Source organism: Ipomoea nil, unplaced genomic scaffold (genome assembly GCF_001879475.1).
Source record: "Ipomoea nil cultivar Tokyo-kokei standard unplaced genomic scaffold, Asagao_1.1 scaffold2749, whole genome shotgun sequence".
NCBI classification, from domain to species: Eukaryota; Viridiplantae; Streptophyta; class Magnoliopsida; order Solanales; family Convolvulaceae; genus Ipomoea; species Ipomoea nil.
Genome location: NW_017619177.1, coordinates 474,345 through 491,276, shown reverse-complemented (window position 1 = coordinate 491,276; position 16,932 = coordinate 474,345). Strand labels below are relative to the sequence as shown.

The 16,932-nt window shown below is 39.2% G+C and overlaps 1 protein-coding gene across 1 annotated transcript; it reads right to left on the bottom strand.

The window, feature by feature from the left end:
* Positions 1-2,093: 2,093 nt before the first annotated feature.
* LOC109156629 (serine/threonine-protein kinase PBS1-like) lies at positions 2,094-4,142 on the bottom strand. Its single transcript, XM_019304482.1, has 5 exons — positions 4,076-4,142; positions 3,367-3,476; positions 2,819-2,986; positions 2,449-2,532; positions 2,094-2,260 (listed from the first exon to the last, which is right to left on the bottom strand). Exons 3-5 carry the CDS (start codon positions 2,931-2,933, stop codon positions 2,094-2,096), a joined length of 366 nt encoding a protein of 121 aa, XP_019160027.1. The 5' UTR covers positions 2,934-2,986; positions 3,367-3,476; positions 4,076-4,142.
* Positions 4,143-16,932: the final 12,790 nt, after the last annotated feature.

Sequence of the window (16,932 nt, the reverse complement as noted above, 5' to 3'; positions counted from 1 at the left end):
TGAATGGCTATCTGTATGAAGATATCTATGTGGCTCAACCTAAAGGGTTCGAAGATCCAGACCATCCATCATATGTCTATAAGCTTCGAAAAGCTCTCTATGGTCTCAAACAAGTCCCACGGGAATGGTATGAACGACTGACACAGTATCTGCTACAACACGGGTATAAATGAGGAAGTGTTGACAAAACCTTGTTCGTAAAAACTACTGGAAGTCATGTAACCATTGCTCAAATCTATGTTGATGACATTGTGTTTGGGTCAACCTTACAGAAATACACTGATGAGTTCATAGTCTATCGAAGTCTGATAGGGAGTCTGCTGTACCTAACGGCTAGTCGACCAGACATTATGTTCAGTGTTGGAATCTGTGCAAGGTATCAATATGATCCAAAAGAATCACACCTGATAGCTGCAAAACACATTCTGAAATATGTAAATGGAACGATGCAATATGGTCTATGGTACTCCAAGGATAGTGAACTGAGTCTGGTTGCATACTGTGATGATGATTGGGCAGGAAATATTGATGATCGAAAGATTACATCTGGTGGATGCTTCTTTGTTGGTAAGAATTTGGTATCGTGGCTAAGTAAGAAACAAAATTCAATTTCCTTAAGTACTGCAGAGGCAGAATACATAGCTGCTGGTGGATGTTGTACTCAGTTAGTATGGATGAAACAGATGTTTTTGGATTATGGTCTTACTCAAGGGATTATGACACTCTACTGTGACAATGTCAGTGCAATCAACATCTCAAAGAATCCAGTTCAACATTCCAGAACGAAGCATATTGATATCAGGCATCACTACATCAGAGACCTGGTTAAATCTAAGGAGATTGAATTGGAATATATTTAAACAGACAAGCAACTGGCTGATATTCTGACCAAGCCACTAGACGCAAATCGTTTTGAAATTCTCAGGTTTGCTCTGGGAATTTGCGGGATTGACTAATAAGGTAGTTTTGTCATTCAGAGGGGAGTAAAGGTTTAATCATACGAGTCAGTCGTAAGAGTTGACTTCCTTTTAAAACTCCCTTCTGTTTTGTTAAATGTATTCTATAACCTAAAATACCTTAAAGATTCTGATCTTTTTCAAATTTCAAATTTCCTCTGGCATCCGTTTCTTGCCTAAAAAGAAGGCATATCGTTGGGTCAATCACATCGCCTCTGCATGATATTTGACAAGCCGCATTGATTAGGGTTCATCACCCTTAGGACTATTTGTTACCGGGCCAATCTTGAATAGAAGAAAAATCTCCACGAGTTTCTCTGCACTCAGTTTTTCTCTCACTCTGCATCTCTGCCCACTACAAGAAAAATCGCGAATCGCGATGGAATTTTTCCGTCGCGAATGGGCAATATTCCGTCGCGAAACGCGTTTCGCGATGGAATGGCGACGGAATTTATTCCGTCGTCTATCATCTTGTCGTATTTTGATAGACGACGGAATAATTCCGTCGCAACTTTTAGCGACGGACTTCGTGACGGAATAATTCCGTCGCAACTTTTAGCGACGGACTTCGCGACGGAATACTTCCGTCGCCAAATGGCAACGGAAGTATTCCGTCGCCCATTTCGCAACGGAACTGTCTGTGTCACAAATCCGTCGTTATTTCTTTACCGAATATTCCGTCGCCATATTATCTTTTCCGTCGCTAATTTCATCGCGTTTTTGAATTATTTTAAAATAAAATTATGATTTTAAATAGTAATGAATATTTATAAAATATTAACATAAAAAATACTATTAATTTTTTTAAAAAAGATAACATAATACTAAATTAAGTTCAAATAATAATACATTACCAATCCACATTTCATACATAATATAATCCTCAATTCAACTCTAAACAACATAAGAATACATTATAAATCCACACTTAACACATAATAATGTCAATTCAAGTCTAAACAAATACACTGCAAAACATGTTAAGATCCTTGAGAGTTCAGAACAAACATCCTTATTCTTGGATTGTCAAGTGTGGGTAGTGACTGACTTTCAATCAGTAGGGGTGTTGCTGTATTGGAGGGTGCTTGTAACATACCGATCTTAGAGAAATTCTAAGGCTTGTAGGTGATGCCTTTTTCAGTGATTGAATTGCACCTTAATCTTTCCTCCTTCCCCCACAAACAGCTCCGGATTGAAGTTGTCTGTCGCGTTGGTAAGCTCGCGAAATGTGAACACTTCTGCTGCAATTTTTATGTCCCCATACCTCAGAATGTCTTCTGCTAGCTGCTTTTGCTTGCTCATCCCTACAACCCATTCAAAATGTTTTTTTTTTTCATGAATCAAGAAAATTACAGCATTTTACAAACTGATAAAATTTGATGGGGGCAACAGAAACTCATAATGGAAATGAAGATCATGTAACAATCTATATATCTTCTTGGGAATCCAAGGAATCAAACAAGTTTTTATCTTCTAATTAATGATACCTTACCTGTTCTCATGGAATGATGGAAATTTGCCTCATTCAAAGAACTCTTGGAGCTTTTCAAAGGATTCTTCCTCATCTTCTTAATCTCTGATTTATAAACACAACACAGGTCATATAATCAAAGCAGTTGTGAAGAAGAATGCATGGGAGCAAGTATAATAAGATTGAAAATTTTAAAAGGAAAGTTCTCAGGCATCCACATACTTGGTACAACAAAAAAATATGCAGAGAAAAGTGAAATGAAATTATACAAAAAGAACAGTGACATATTATAATAGCATTCAAGTATACTCATGAGAGGATAAAGTAATTTAAAAAACAGATTTGATGAGAACAGACGATGTAAGAATATAGGAAATAGGAATAAAGTTACCTAGAAAGTCTCGGACATTCAAAGCATCAACCCATGTTTCTGCCGCTTTATATAATGCTGCGCGCTCATCAGTGATGTTATATTTTTTCTTCAATTTCTTGGATACAAAATACATGGTTGTAGCTCCTGCATACTTTGCAACTGTTCTCTCATAGAAGCTGAAATTACCTTCACACAAAAGCAAGAACAAGTGAACATGCTTGGATAGAAAGAAAACTGAGTCATCATACCACTCATCTAAGGGGGACATACTATATAGATCTTGAAGTGAAATCTTAGAACATACATCTGCATTTCACTGTACTTATATTTCACAGTAAACACCAACTTATGAAATCAATTCCAAAAATTCTCACTAAAGTAATTTACTTTATTTATTATTTTTTTGATTCAATATATGCTCATTTGTCCTACTTAGACTAAGAATTGATGCAAACAATTGAAACTAAACATTTCATGTTCTGTCAGAAGAAATAAAATTATACCTCAGTTGGTGGAATCAGTTTCACATGCCTAGAACTAAATGAAAAAGTGGCATGGTATTATACCTCATCTTCATGTTTCTCTTGGTGTCCACCTCCAACACGGCCTTCATCCTCTGCATTTTCCATCTTTCCTTATACTAGCAGCAATTATCTATCAAAGAAACAAATCAAACCTAAATATTAACACGCCAACATTTAACTTCCACGATTGCTCCTAATAATAAATAAGGCCATTAAACCCCCCCTAACCCAACACTACCAAATGCTGACAAACATAAAAGCAGTATGTGCTAATTTACAATTACAAGTGCGAAGGTTACAACTTCTGTCTCTTCATGTGCAGAGGTATGTGCTAATTTCCAATTACAAGTAACCACTAAAAGCAAGAAATAGTGAAGTGTATGACTGTATGCATGAAGCTGAACTAATTATCCCAGCCCTCCCCCAATTCATTTTATCCCAGGTTAGGTGTGGGATAAAGTGAACCCAAACATTGGCATTGGTGTAATTTGAGTGTTGAAAGTAGGTGCCCACACCTAATCCCCAAAATCAAGATAGTTCAGTTTATGCAGAAAAAATTGTCAATAAGAACTATCCAGAAAAGCTCCCCATATTCAAAGTAACGGAGATAGTATAGAGAAAGCACACTTCACAATATACATATTTATTGTGAAAAAGAGAGAGAGAGACTCAACTTTGTCCATCACTTCAATGGCATGGACAGAGTTCAAAAGAGAACTGTTCATTTTACTAATATTAGGGCAAATCAAACCTAAATATTAGAATGCATCTCTTTACACAGCTTGCTTAGTATCTCATAACAACAACTACTACAACAAAAAATCTCAGACACTAACTTCAGCATACACGCAAACACTTACTGCAGATCAATAAAGAGAAATCAAATGCAACATTACTTCTAAGTGAGGGGGATATGAATTCAAAAAAAAGAAAAAAAAAAAAAAAAAAAAAACTAGCTAATTGGTATTAGGCATGTACTGTACTGTCAGCTCTAATAAATTGGTGAGTGAAGCAATTCAATTCAATTCAATATATAGAATTCAAAGCTACAACGACCCTATCTGATAGGCTGAACTCCTCTGCCCTATCTAATATAATTCTGATTCAATATTAGGCATGTACTGTACTGCTATTTTTTTTTTTTTTAATTGGGGAATCCCCACCCTGTTTTTTTATTTATGCCTATTTAAAAAAAAAAACTAATTTTTCAAAAACAAATTACTAATATTATCAAAAAATTCATATTGTTAGCCTTGAATGAGTGAATCCTTAAACAAAGTCAAATCCAAAATACATAGATTAATAAACAAAATCAATTTACACTAAACAGTAAACAATTTACAGAATTACAATCCATATAGTCAATTTACACTAAATAGTTTATAGTAAAACACAATTACAAATTTACCTTCAGATGACGGAGGGAGAAGCAGACAGCGGTGAGAGACCAGGGCGAGGCGGCGGCCGGCGAGCACTCCAGACGAGAGACCGCTGGCGACGGAGGGAGAGATGTCGGACGGCGGTCGAGATAGTCAAACGATGAGATGCCGGACAATCGAGGGAGAGACAGAGACGATGAGATGCCGGACTGTCGTCTTGGTCACTGGTCGTCCGCCGAGGAGGCGGCGAGGCAGCGAATGGCGAGGGCAGAGGAGGGCAGACCGAAGAGGAGGGCGACAATCGTGTTGGCCGTTCACTGTTGTTTTAATTGAATGAGAGACTCATAAAGAGTGAGAGACTAGGGTTGGCAGACTGCTTTAGTGCTTTTGTTTTAACTTTTAATTGAAAACTCTTAATTCTTAATATTATTAGTATTATATATTATATATAATATTATTATATAAGAAAAATAAAATTTAACAAAAATATTGCGACGGAATCCAGACGGTCGCAATTTCCGTCGCAATATTTAGTCCATATATCAAAACTTAATTCATTTAACAACGGAAATAAGTCAGTCGCAATTTCCGTCGCTATTTCGCGACGGAATGAGCATCGGTTGCCTTTTCCGTCGCAAAATGGGCGACGAAGATTAGTTCCGTCGTAAATTCGGTCGTGAATATTTTGCCGTCAATATTTCGCGGGCTTTATTTATCTTTGCGCCAAGATTCGCGACAGAATTTAATTCTGTCGCCTTTTCCATCGCCATTTTGCAACGGAATGTATTCGGTCGCAATTTCGGTCGCTAAATGGCGACGGAATATAGTCCGTCGCGATTCGCGATTTTTCTTGTAGTCTAGCTTGAATTCTCTCTTCCTCTCACAAGAATCTCTAATGGCGGACCCTGTAAGAAATATCATCATCAAACTTGGAAGCAAGACGCATTCTCCAGAAGTGGCCTTTAAACATATTCAGACATTATTGTAGTTTGCGATGAAGAAAAAACTCAAGCTTGACCCTCTTCTTCGTGATGAGATATTGGTTACTGTTATGACGACCTACCCAGAGTTCTATGCTGACTGGTCTGAAGACGATACAAGTGAACTTCTGATGCTGGTTTCTGAAGCCAGTGATGAGGTTTCCCCAGCTTCTATTCCAGAACCTTCAGACGGAAATTAGGCCGGGGCATTTCTCAGATTTTTTGCACAACGAGCCCTAGACTCTGCTGAGGTCTCTCGACGACGGGCAGAATCACAACCCCTGTACCTCCAAGCTGCTCAAGACGAAACCAGACATAGACTAGAGATCCTTCGTAACAGGTCAAACAATTCTGACTCTATTATTGAAATTTCACCAGATAAACCTGATGATCTTGTATCTAATGCTACTCCTTCTTATGTGCCTGTTGATCTTGAAAATTTATCTGCTTTAAACTCTGAGAAACCCCCTGTGTCTGTTGATCCTTCGTCTATTCCTTTGGGTGAGTCTGTTTGTGTGACAAGTGATGTCTTGAATGTGTCTGATGAAAAAGAAAAACCATCTGATAAGCCCGACATTTTGAGTCTGATTGTTTTCTCTGCTGATAATATTGTTCTGTCTCCTGCTGCGATTGTTGATGGTCCTAAAGAAATTTGTCCTACTGATGTCTCTTCTGTTTTACCTGTTGTTGTTGAGCCTGCTAATCTCTCAAGCCCCCGTAAGTCTGACAAAGTGGATGGAATCCTAGTCTACACTTCCACATCGTTAGGAGAAAGCCTCGAACATGTCCGGCATTTTGCTCGTTTACCTTCTGCTTACATCCCACAACCATACCAAGTGATTCTCCCTTCTGAATCCTTGAGTGAAGATGAAAAAATTCTGGCTGAAGTTTATGGCACCCAAGCTCCTACATCCGAGATTCCAACTGTTGAGGCCACTGCTCATCCCGATTCCACCACTTTCAAAATACGAGAGGTCACTAATCTTCTTGGTGGTTATTCTGCTCATGTGTCTGATTCTAGTCACTCTGTGTCTCCTGTACACTCCCCATCCAAGGAGCCAAGAAGGTCAAAAAGAAAGAATATTCCTGTGAAGGTTGTGGTTGAGTCTGGTGATGACACTGCGGATGTAGATCAACCTGGGAAGAAAAGGAAGTCTAGTGAGCCTGCGAAACCTGAGACCAATCCTCCTGCTCAACAAGTGTTTAAAACTCTACGTTCTTCTGTTAAGCAAAAGGGTTCAGTTGCTGTTCAAACTGCTGTTCTTCCCACACCCTCCACCAGAAAAGGGAAACCTTCTACCCGTGCCAGAGGTCGGAGCATTACACCTGAGGTTCAGGCTGTTGAGAGTCCTGACACATCTATCTACAAACCTCAGTTTGTTTCCCCTACTTCTCAGGCCAAGTGGTCCACCATGGTCAAAAGAGATCTGATAGTCCAAAGATCCGTTGATGAAAACCAAATGAATTCAGTTTGTGATATTCTTGCCTTTGCTGAGTGAAGTAAGTCTACTGAAGACTGTCACTGCCATCTGTCCTTATTCAAAGCTGCTCACCTATGAATTTTACTGTAATCTCAATGATGAGATGGGCAATTTGTCTGGAGTGCGTCCAATGCAGATTTTCATTCGTGGTAAATGGTATGTTTTTTGCCCCGACATGATCTACGAATACTATGGCTTGCAAGGAGTTCAAGAGGAAGCTATTACTGACTGGGATGTAGTAGCAAAAACGATCACTGGTGGACAAGCTGATAGATGGCCTACTGGAGATAAGGATACTCTGCCTAGCTCTCAACTCACCTCCAAATATGTGATTCTTCATCGTCTTGCACTGCATAACTGGCTTCCTTCGGCCCATTTCCATACTGTTGGCAAGCAATTGGCTAGTCTCTTATTCAGAATTGGAACGAAGATGACCATTGATCTAGGGTCATGGATCTACTACCACATTCTCACTCTGATTCACCATAGAGAATAGAAGGTACGGCTGCCCTTTCCCAATTTGATTTTTGGAATTCTTACATCTCAGGGCCTTGAGCCTATGGCGAGCGAGGTGATCAGTCCGACTCTTCTCTACACGGTTGACCGACGTCTCTTGACTGGAGATCATATATGTGATGTTACACCGGTGACTACCCCCTCCAATTCTGAGGCTGATACAGTGGCGGATGACTCGCCGCATGCATGAGATCTTCAACTCTCTATCCAATTGAATGACAGAGTCTCTGAGCTCGAGACAGTTCATGGCATAATCGCTAAACAGCTAACAGGGGCTCGTACGGAATTGGTCACTATTCTTCTTCGTTTAAGCCTGACTGAGGCCACTGCTGCTGATCCTGTGAAGTCTGACAGTGAGACTCCCTCCAACGCTTGACCTGGCTTTGGCTCTCTTTTGGCAAAAAGGGGGAGTATGAACTCAGGGGGAGTTGTTTGCTTTTGTGTACCTTCTGGCCCTGGGTGGGCGACTGTTTGTGATGGCACCTATTTTTTGAAGAATGTTTTTCGTGACTTTGTTTTTTGATCCAGCATGACGTGTATGCTGTGTTTTTTTACCTCTGCTATGTAATCAAATATTGGGATTGTTTTGTTTATGATAACCTATCTTAGTCTTTTGCAGTTTTATCTTTTTAGTCGAGTTGTTTTGCCAAATAATAGCCAAAGGGGGAGTTTGTTAGTGTTTTATTTGCTCGAAAAAAACCCCAACATATAATTGGCAATATTATTATGGTATACTAAGATAGGATTAGCTTAGTGTCAGTTTTGTTCTACAGAGGACTGATCAATCAGACACAACAACAAAGGGACTGACACTGAAGATCTGTTTTAGGAAGATGATTTCTTAAAGGCAGTACGCGTTTTTAAAGAAGACAAGTTTGGAAAGAAGATCAGCGTATATTTCTTGGAAAGGTATGGACCGAATCTTTAAGATTACATTCTTCAAATATAGTCCTACCATTTACAGTCAAAGATATCTATGGAGAGTGTTCTGATGATGGAACTATAAGTACTCTTATTCGATGAGAATTAGGGTTACGTTTTTTAGAGAAAAGAAACACTCCATATGAATTTATGAGATCCCATCTTTGATTATACTGCTCCTTCTCAACACAACATGTGTATGGTGATTATGATGAAGAACATGAGAAGGATTCCTATTGCTTAAACGAAAGGACACTACGATCACACAGTTGTGGGAACAACTGAACAGAGCGTCACAGAAGTGGACTGCATCAGAGTTGGCTCTCCAAGAGAAGAGATTTCTTTGGACTTCTGGATGCATGGCTCTCCATCTTCAACAATTCACTAAACCTGTGTAGACTGGGTACGTACCTTGTGTGGGGCACTTGGGTGAGATTGTTATTTCTTACCTTTGTACATTGGATTATGATTTAGTGGATTGGACGCCTATGTGATCGTCCCCCAGACGTATATACACACTGTATCGAACTGGGTAAACATCTTGAGTGTTGTTGTGTGTCGGTATCTCTTTCTTTTATCTTTTCAATGATCTATCTTACTGATTGACTTTGTCGATAAATCAGTCAGCTTATTTCATCATTCAATTAATCCAGTAAACTTGATTAAGAATGAGGAAATGCAAAATTACAGACGGGAATCGAAACTGGATTTTTTTAAGTTGGACGCGCATTTTTAGTCAAAACGACGTCGTTTTTGCATCATGGAGCACACGGATGCACATCATAATTTTTCGTGGTGAAGGAAGGAGGTTGGTCCAAGTGTTGTTAGGCTAGAAAGACAAGCATGCATTGTGACCCAAAAAAGCACAAAAAATGAAAGAGAATAAGTCCCCAAAAAGCACAGAAAAGGAGATAGAAGAAGTCGTCGAGAGTAGTGGAAGGCTACTAGTACATGGTTTGAAGGAGGGGGCAAAATATAGAGGCTTACAACATATGAAAATCAAACCTAGAACCTCCAACATGACATATACGTCCCAATCCACCAGGTCCCTCCAACTCTAGTGAATAGAAGTGCGACAGCATATTGTTATTCATATTTTGGCTGGCTGGTAAAATATATACAAGCCACGACTGGCTGGCAGCGAGGCTCACTGGCTTCCCCAGGCCATGGCGTGTCTAGCAGGGGTGGTGCACCCCCGAGCACGACATTGGCACCCCCACTTGAGGGGGGGGGGGCATATCATTGAAGGTATGACATTGGCCCCCCCACGTGATTGTCTCCTATCGGTCGGTGCATGGCCAGCGAGGTTAGCCCATCGGATCAGTCTCCTCTAGCTATTGTGTGGCTGGTGCGCCCTTAAGCGTGGCAACGTAACGACACCCCCACTTGAGTTGGGGGGTGGCTAGTGGGTCCAAACACCCACTTGAGCACCAATGGCGCCCCCACCGACATGGTTGGTAATTTGGGTTTGTGGAGATTTGTGGTCGTGGCATGAAAGACATGGAGAAGGTAGTTATCGAGCCCTACTAGATAGCACATGACCAACAAGGTTAGCCCACCGGACTCCCACGTGACCTGGCGTGGCGAGCGGGGGCCAAACACTCCCCGGCGCACCATCGACGCCCCTACCCGCGGAAGGTGGTATGTAGTAAGGGGTAGAGAGGGGTAGTAGAGAAGGTGAGTGAGAAGTTGGAGACGTGGGTGAAGAAACGAGGCATACATAGACATGTGGAGGATGGTTAGGGAAGACAAGTTGATACCGTACACTTGTCAACAATCTGGAAGGTCCTCTACACTATAAATAGGCGCTCTTATTCCCTTTTTAAGACATCATCTTTTTTATTCACGTAATCCCCCCGGTCTAGTGGTATGGGTTCCTAACTTTCAACCCATACACCAAGGTTTGAGTCCTAGTATCTCAGACTTTGTATGCACTCTTTTGGGCCTAGCACCCCAAGCAATAATACTACTATTTTCATAACCCATGTTCTGTACCTCTATACCTAGTTTATGGTGGACCCGGTTCCAACAAAACCATTAATGCACATTGTTGGTTTTAGGATTTTTGAGCACAGGGGGGTCCAACATAACCGTGGTTGGTGGATTCACCTTTCAAACAAAGCTATGAACCCTTCAATCAAAATAACTATAAATCTTGGTATTTTTTCCTTTATCTCTCTTGAGCAATCCCTAATGGCTGCCTTTTACACTCTCAAAGGGCCCTTTTATAATGGGTCATCCTTGTTAATTTAAATGCATACATTGAAGTGCCATAATGTGGCTTATTAAACCTAGAGGCCGTTACTGGGCCTCCCAACGGCCTGTTTGACCAAGTTTTCAAGGGACTCTAAAATGCCAACGGCTATCTTGCTGAGCCGAACTCTGCTCCTGCCGACCCCCCACTCGCGTCGACCCCCCACTCGCGCCGACCTCTTGGACTCGACTATATCCTCCTCTGGGCTTCCCTCTGGCCCGTTACGCTTGCTTCCTTTCTTTCTTTATTTGGGTTGATCCTTTGTGGGCCCAATATTTATCCCCTCTACCTTCTTTCTTTTCGGGCCCTAGGCCCATTGGGTCTGTACCCCTTCATCAACTACTCCCTCACTTTCCGGTACTAAGCCCTTCTTGCTCGAGTACTGGAAAATATTTGTCTTCCTCATGCGAGATTGTTTCCATTACTCCCCGCTCCTTTCGTCCAGACTTAATGACCAGATTGCATCCTGATTTGCCGCAATCACCATTGATTTCCTACTTTAATTTCTGATTCCCTTATGAGCCTATAAATGGGTTCCTACTCCACTCATTTCCTTCACTCCATTCCCTCTTCCTTTCTCTCATCATGGGTCGTCCTCCCCTTAGCGTGAAGAAGATCAACTTCGGCTCGCCGTCGAGCTCCACACCGGCCAAGCGATCCAAGCCGGACAAAGGGAAGAAAAAGGTCAGGAAAGCTGCTTCTCCCAAACACTCTGCGGGGGCCCTACTTCGTCGGGGCCCCGTATGACGGAGGAGGCTCCTCCTCTGAGCATCGATCCATCACATCCGGCTACCGCCAAAGTTATCGTTGAGGACGGGACATCCATAGAAGTAGCTGTTCCTGAATAGTTGTCTTTCGAGATGACCTTCATGATCCCACTTTATGACCCCACTGAGCCGGCTGTTGAGCAACTGTCCGATGCCGACTACGCCCGGTTTCTCGTGACTTACACCGGAGACGCCGCGCAGGTAGCCCCTCCTCTGATGCCGGCTTTTTAGGAGTCGGTTTGCCCGTCTCCAACGGGCTCAGATTCGCCCAACGATATGTCCTTCTTGGACAGCTTGTCATCCCCTGAGAAATGAGTCGGGCCGGTCGTGGAGGTCTAGTGGTCGAGGTGGGCTGCCGAGCGGAAGGATTGTTGCTTATGTGGATGATGACTTAGGGAAAGTATCTTAGGGCCATTAAATAAAACTTTCCTAAGTGTTTGATGTATTGAGGCCATCTTTTTTATTCTAATAAAAATATGATTCTCTTTGGCTTTCTTGTAGCTTTATTTCTTTCGTACTATTTTGCTTTTTCGAATGCATCCTCGGCGCCCTCAGTGGGCACAGCATGCCGACCAACCCTACGATCGGTCCTCCACGATTCTCGAGACCTGACAATTTATCCTTATTTAGAATCTTTCCATATCTGTGGGAGATTTGCTTTTCTGGCTAAGGCATGAATCTTTCCTTATCCGGATGGGATTGATTGAACCTCTAACTGACAAATATTCCTGCCAGTCAGCCTTTTTTCCTCGTGTGCCTTCTTGAAATGGTGGCCAATTGATTTTGCCTCCTTGATTTCTGCCTTGGAAATCGGTCCGTCCCCCTATAAATGGGATCCGAGTTTTTTGCTTTCGATCACACTTCTATCACCTTCTCCTCATAACGTTTCTCCAATGAGCAATCAGAATGGTGGCCGTTGTTATTCCTAGCGTTTGAAGGAGCAAGCTCGTCTTGAGACGCTGAGGCAGCGGAGGCTAGCTCATGGGGGCCATTTGGTGGGAGACTCTTACTCAGATTTGATTTTGCTTTCGCCGGACATGCTGGACATGGTGCCCGTTATTCCAGTTGACCGGCAGGTGGAACCGGTGGTGGATGAACTTCCAATAGGCGTGGAGGGGCTCAAACAAAGAGGTACGTGACCTTTTGTCACGTCTCCACAAACGGCGTCAGTGTTGGTTTTAGGGTTTTTGAGTCCAGGGGGATCCAACACAACCATTGTTGGTGGATTCACCTTTCAAACAAAGCTATGAACCCTTCAAGGAAAATGGCTATAAATCTTGGTATTTGTTCCTTTATCTCTCTTGAGCAATCCCTACTAGCTGCCTTTTACATTCTCGAAGGGCCCTTTTATAATGGGTCTTCCTTGCTAATTTAAATGCATGCATTGAAGTTCCATAATGTGGCTTATTAAACCTAGAGGTCGTTTGGCTGCCGTTACTGGGCCTCCTAGTGGCCTGTTTGACTGAGTTTTGAAGGGCTATTAAATGCCAACGGCTATCTTGCTGAGTCGACCTCTGCTCGTGTCAACCCCCCACTCGCGCCGACCTCTTGGACTCGACTATATCCTCCTCTGGGCTTCCCTCTGGCCCGTTACGCTTGCTTCCTTTCTTTCTTTGTTGGGGCTGATCCTTTGTGGGCCCAATCTTTCTCCATTGGGTCTGTACCCCATCACACATAATATGTTAACTGCTGGCATATAATATGTTATGTGTCTGCAGTTAACATATTATGTGCCTTCAATTTATTTGCAGGTATATATAATCTGTTAATTGCAGACACATAATATGAATATCATTTTGAACCAGAATCTACGATGCATAATGGACCCTGGTTCATGATATAAATTATCGTTTTTATGTTTGACATATAAGAAGCTTTGGACAAGTGCATATATATATATATATATATATATATATATATATATATATATATATAATTCAGTTCCCGTGCTGTGGAGTGTTTCTCGTGCGGTTGTGCGGTTAAATCTGAGCCATTGATCTTGCCTAAATCAACGTCCATGATCTTGCCTAATAAGTGCGTCGATCTAAAGCTTTAGGTGCGTGGTTTTCCTTTTTAAGTTTGTGTGCTTAAGGTACACCATTTTAATGCTTAAGGTACGCCGTTTTGTGTTAACCGCACAACTGCACAAATTATAAAGTAAGATCTAATCAATTAATTATTAATATGTTAATTGAATTCAATAAAACTATTACACTGCAGGACTTTTTTTAAGGACCAGTGTGTTGGAGAACCTTGAATTGTCTTAAAATTTACTATTCTTATCGTTTCAGACAAAAGTATATAAATATTTACTATCTATAAGCTATGTATTTGTTTTTATTTTAATGATCCTTTTTGTTTTAAATGGATGCATCATGAATGGCCGGCATTGTAAATTACTCATTTGCTTGTTTCATTAGATCCTTCATTATTTCATGTGAACAAATGGAAAGTTCAACGTCGCTGGTAGTTTAAAAATGCTTTTAGTCACAATCACTGTACTATATCATTTGGTTTGAACAAATAAATTAAATAATTAAATAATAATAATAATAATATATAGTATATATGCAAATTGACAATTCAACTAACAGTAATTAATTCCATAATCATTAACAATGCGTAAGAGTACGGTGTACCGAGTACATACGGAGTACCGAGGGAAAAAAGACTGAAATAGGATAAAAATGCTTCCCATTTCCCAAAATATGACAGGTTTTTTTTTGGACAAATTTGTAAAAACTTCGTTTGGGACATGCGTTTTAGGCATGTCCCAGTTCTTTTTTTATTTTTTTATCCGTTTCCAAAGACGCAAATCTCATTTGCGTCTTTGGTATTGTATACCTCAAACGCATTAGGTAAATGCGTTTGACGTATATTATTAGTATATGGTAAAACGCATGTACGAGATGCGTTTGGAGTATTATACGTCAAACGCATCTCGTACATGTGTTTTAGTCGCCGGTCAGTTGCCGGAGACTGAGAATTTCTTTGACTGGCGGTGCAAGCGCTCCCGTCGAAGTTGGCACGCGGGGAACGATCGGATCACTCTTAAAGAAGGAAATCGAATATTTTAGAAAGTTGGAAATGGAGTTTTCTTGCGGCGGATCCCCATTGAAGCCTCAGAGCTCTGTGGGTGGTGGTTCTTCATCTTCATGGCCTGGTTTTGGGTTCTTGATGATGTTGAAATGGAAGAAGAAGAAGAGAAGGGTGAGTGGAGGAAGAGGATTACAGAGTGTTTGCTCTCTGGTGGATGTTTCTGACACCCATAGGATGAACAAAATCCGAGGATTCAGCTATGTAAATCTTAAAGCTGATTCAAAGAGATTCCAGGAACAAACAGTTCTTTCATAGTTTTCATGTCAGGTTTCTTATAAGTTCTAAGCACTTTACTCTCAGCTTTCTTGTTCTTTTTCACATATTTCATGTGTTTGATTCATTGCCCATCATTTGATGGTTTTTTATAAACCGGAAATTAAACATTATCGATCACACACAATATCCTGAAATTCACCTGGAATTTCTGGAATTACATATATATATATATATATATATATATATATATATATATATATATATATATATATATATATATATATATATACTAGTTTTTTTACGCGCGATTGAGACAATGCCCAATATTTTTTTTAAATAAGTATTTTAAAGTATATCAAGGCAAGATTATATTAGAATTGTTCATGCATAGATAATTGTATTTTTGTTGCAAAGGGTTCTAATATATTTAATGAATGCACATATATACAAGATCAATGAATGAATCAACGGTACCAGTCCTTTAGGTGTTTTGCTCCGTGTTCATTTAGTTCAACCATTATTGTTGAATAAATTATTATGGATAAAGAAATTCCTAATTGAAGGAATTTAGATGTACTAAAAATTTAAAATTGATTGGTAAATATGATGTAACCCAAAGATCAAAATGCTAAACAAAGTGTTTTGGTTGTTCAACAGTTTGAAGCAACAATTTGTTCCAAACCACTAAAAATACAAACATTGCAATTTACAATATTTGGATAACGTTTTTGAAAAGAATTTTCCAAAACACATCTATATTTAAAAAAAATTATTATTATTAAAACAATTATTATTATTATTATTATTATTATTATTATTATTATTATTATTATTATTATTATTATTATACGTAATATGTATACCCTTAGGTCATTTTAAATGTTAATTTAAACAACTAATTTTTTAAAATATCATTTTACCAACCGTTTATATAATTCACTGGCCAAATCCGCTAACGCAAATCGCTAACTGCTGATTGTCAAACAAGGACATTGCGAGATTGTTTCTCACTTCCGTTTGTTGTGTGATTTGAATACTCTCTTTGTCAACAAATCCCTCAAGGTTTTATTAATTTAATTTTTTTTTAATTTTTTAATGATTTTAATAAAATACTTGGTAAATAAATATATAGCATTATTTTGTATTATAACTTTGATATTTAATTAAAAAATAGTGCACAAAAAAAGATAATAGACAATGCAATGAATATAATCAATTGATGAATTTGAATGTAAAGAATTTTTATATTGGAGAAAAATAAAGACAATATAACTAATGAAATTATTTCTCTTAATTAATTTATTGATAATGAATAATTTTTTTTAATAAAGACATTGTAGGACAATGTAGCGAATATAATCAATTGATGAATTTGAATTTTGAATGTAAAGAATTTTTATATTGGAGAAAAATAAAGACAATATAACTGATGAAATTATTTCTCTTATTTAATTTATTGATAATGAATAATTTTTTTTTAATAAAGGCATTGTAGACACATAATTCTAAATTAAAGAAATGCATATGTATTATTTTTTGTTGTAACTACTAAATTATTATATAATTTAATAAGAGTAAAATAGAGTACTAATTATGCCAACTTTGATTGAGATGTGGTTCGAACCTAAGAACTTTCTTATTGAAATATTTAACGGAAAAGTTAACGAATAATCATATTCATTAAGGATAAATTAGGAAATCTCAAGGAAAAATTCCACCCCCATTTTTTCTACCCATTATAGGCCTAACTCTCTTGGGCTCTTATTAGTATAGTAGATATATATATATATATATATATATATATATATATATATATAGCTTCCTGGGACTTGTTTAAGGTATCTGGTGTTTTTCCCTCTTCATCAGGTTTATTTATGTTCATCATTTCATGATAGTAATAACCTCAAAATCAGATCAAGAATTCTCAGGTTGAAGGCTTCAACCACAGTAACCATGAAATGGCTTAGAAAGATAAGAAAACAAATCTGATGATTT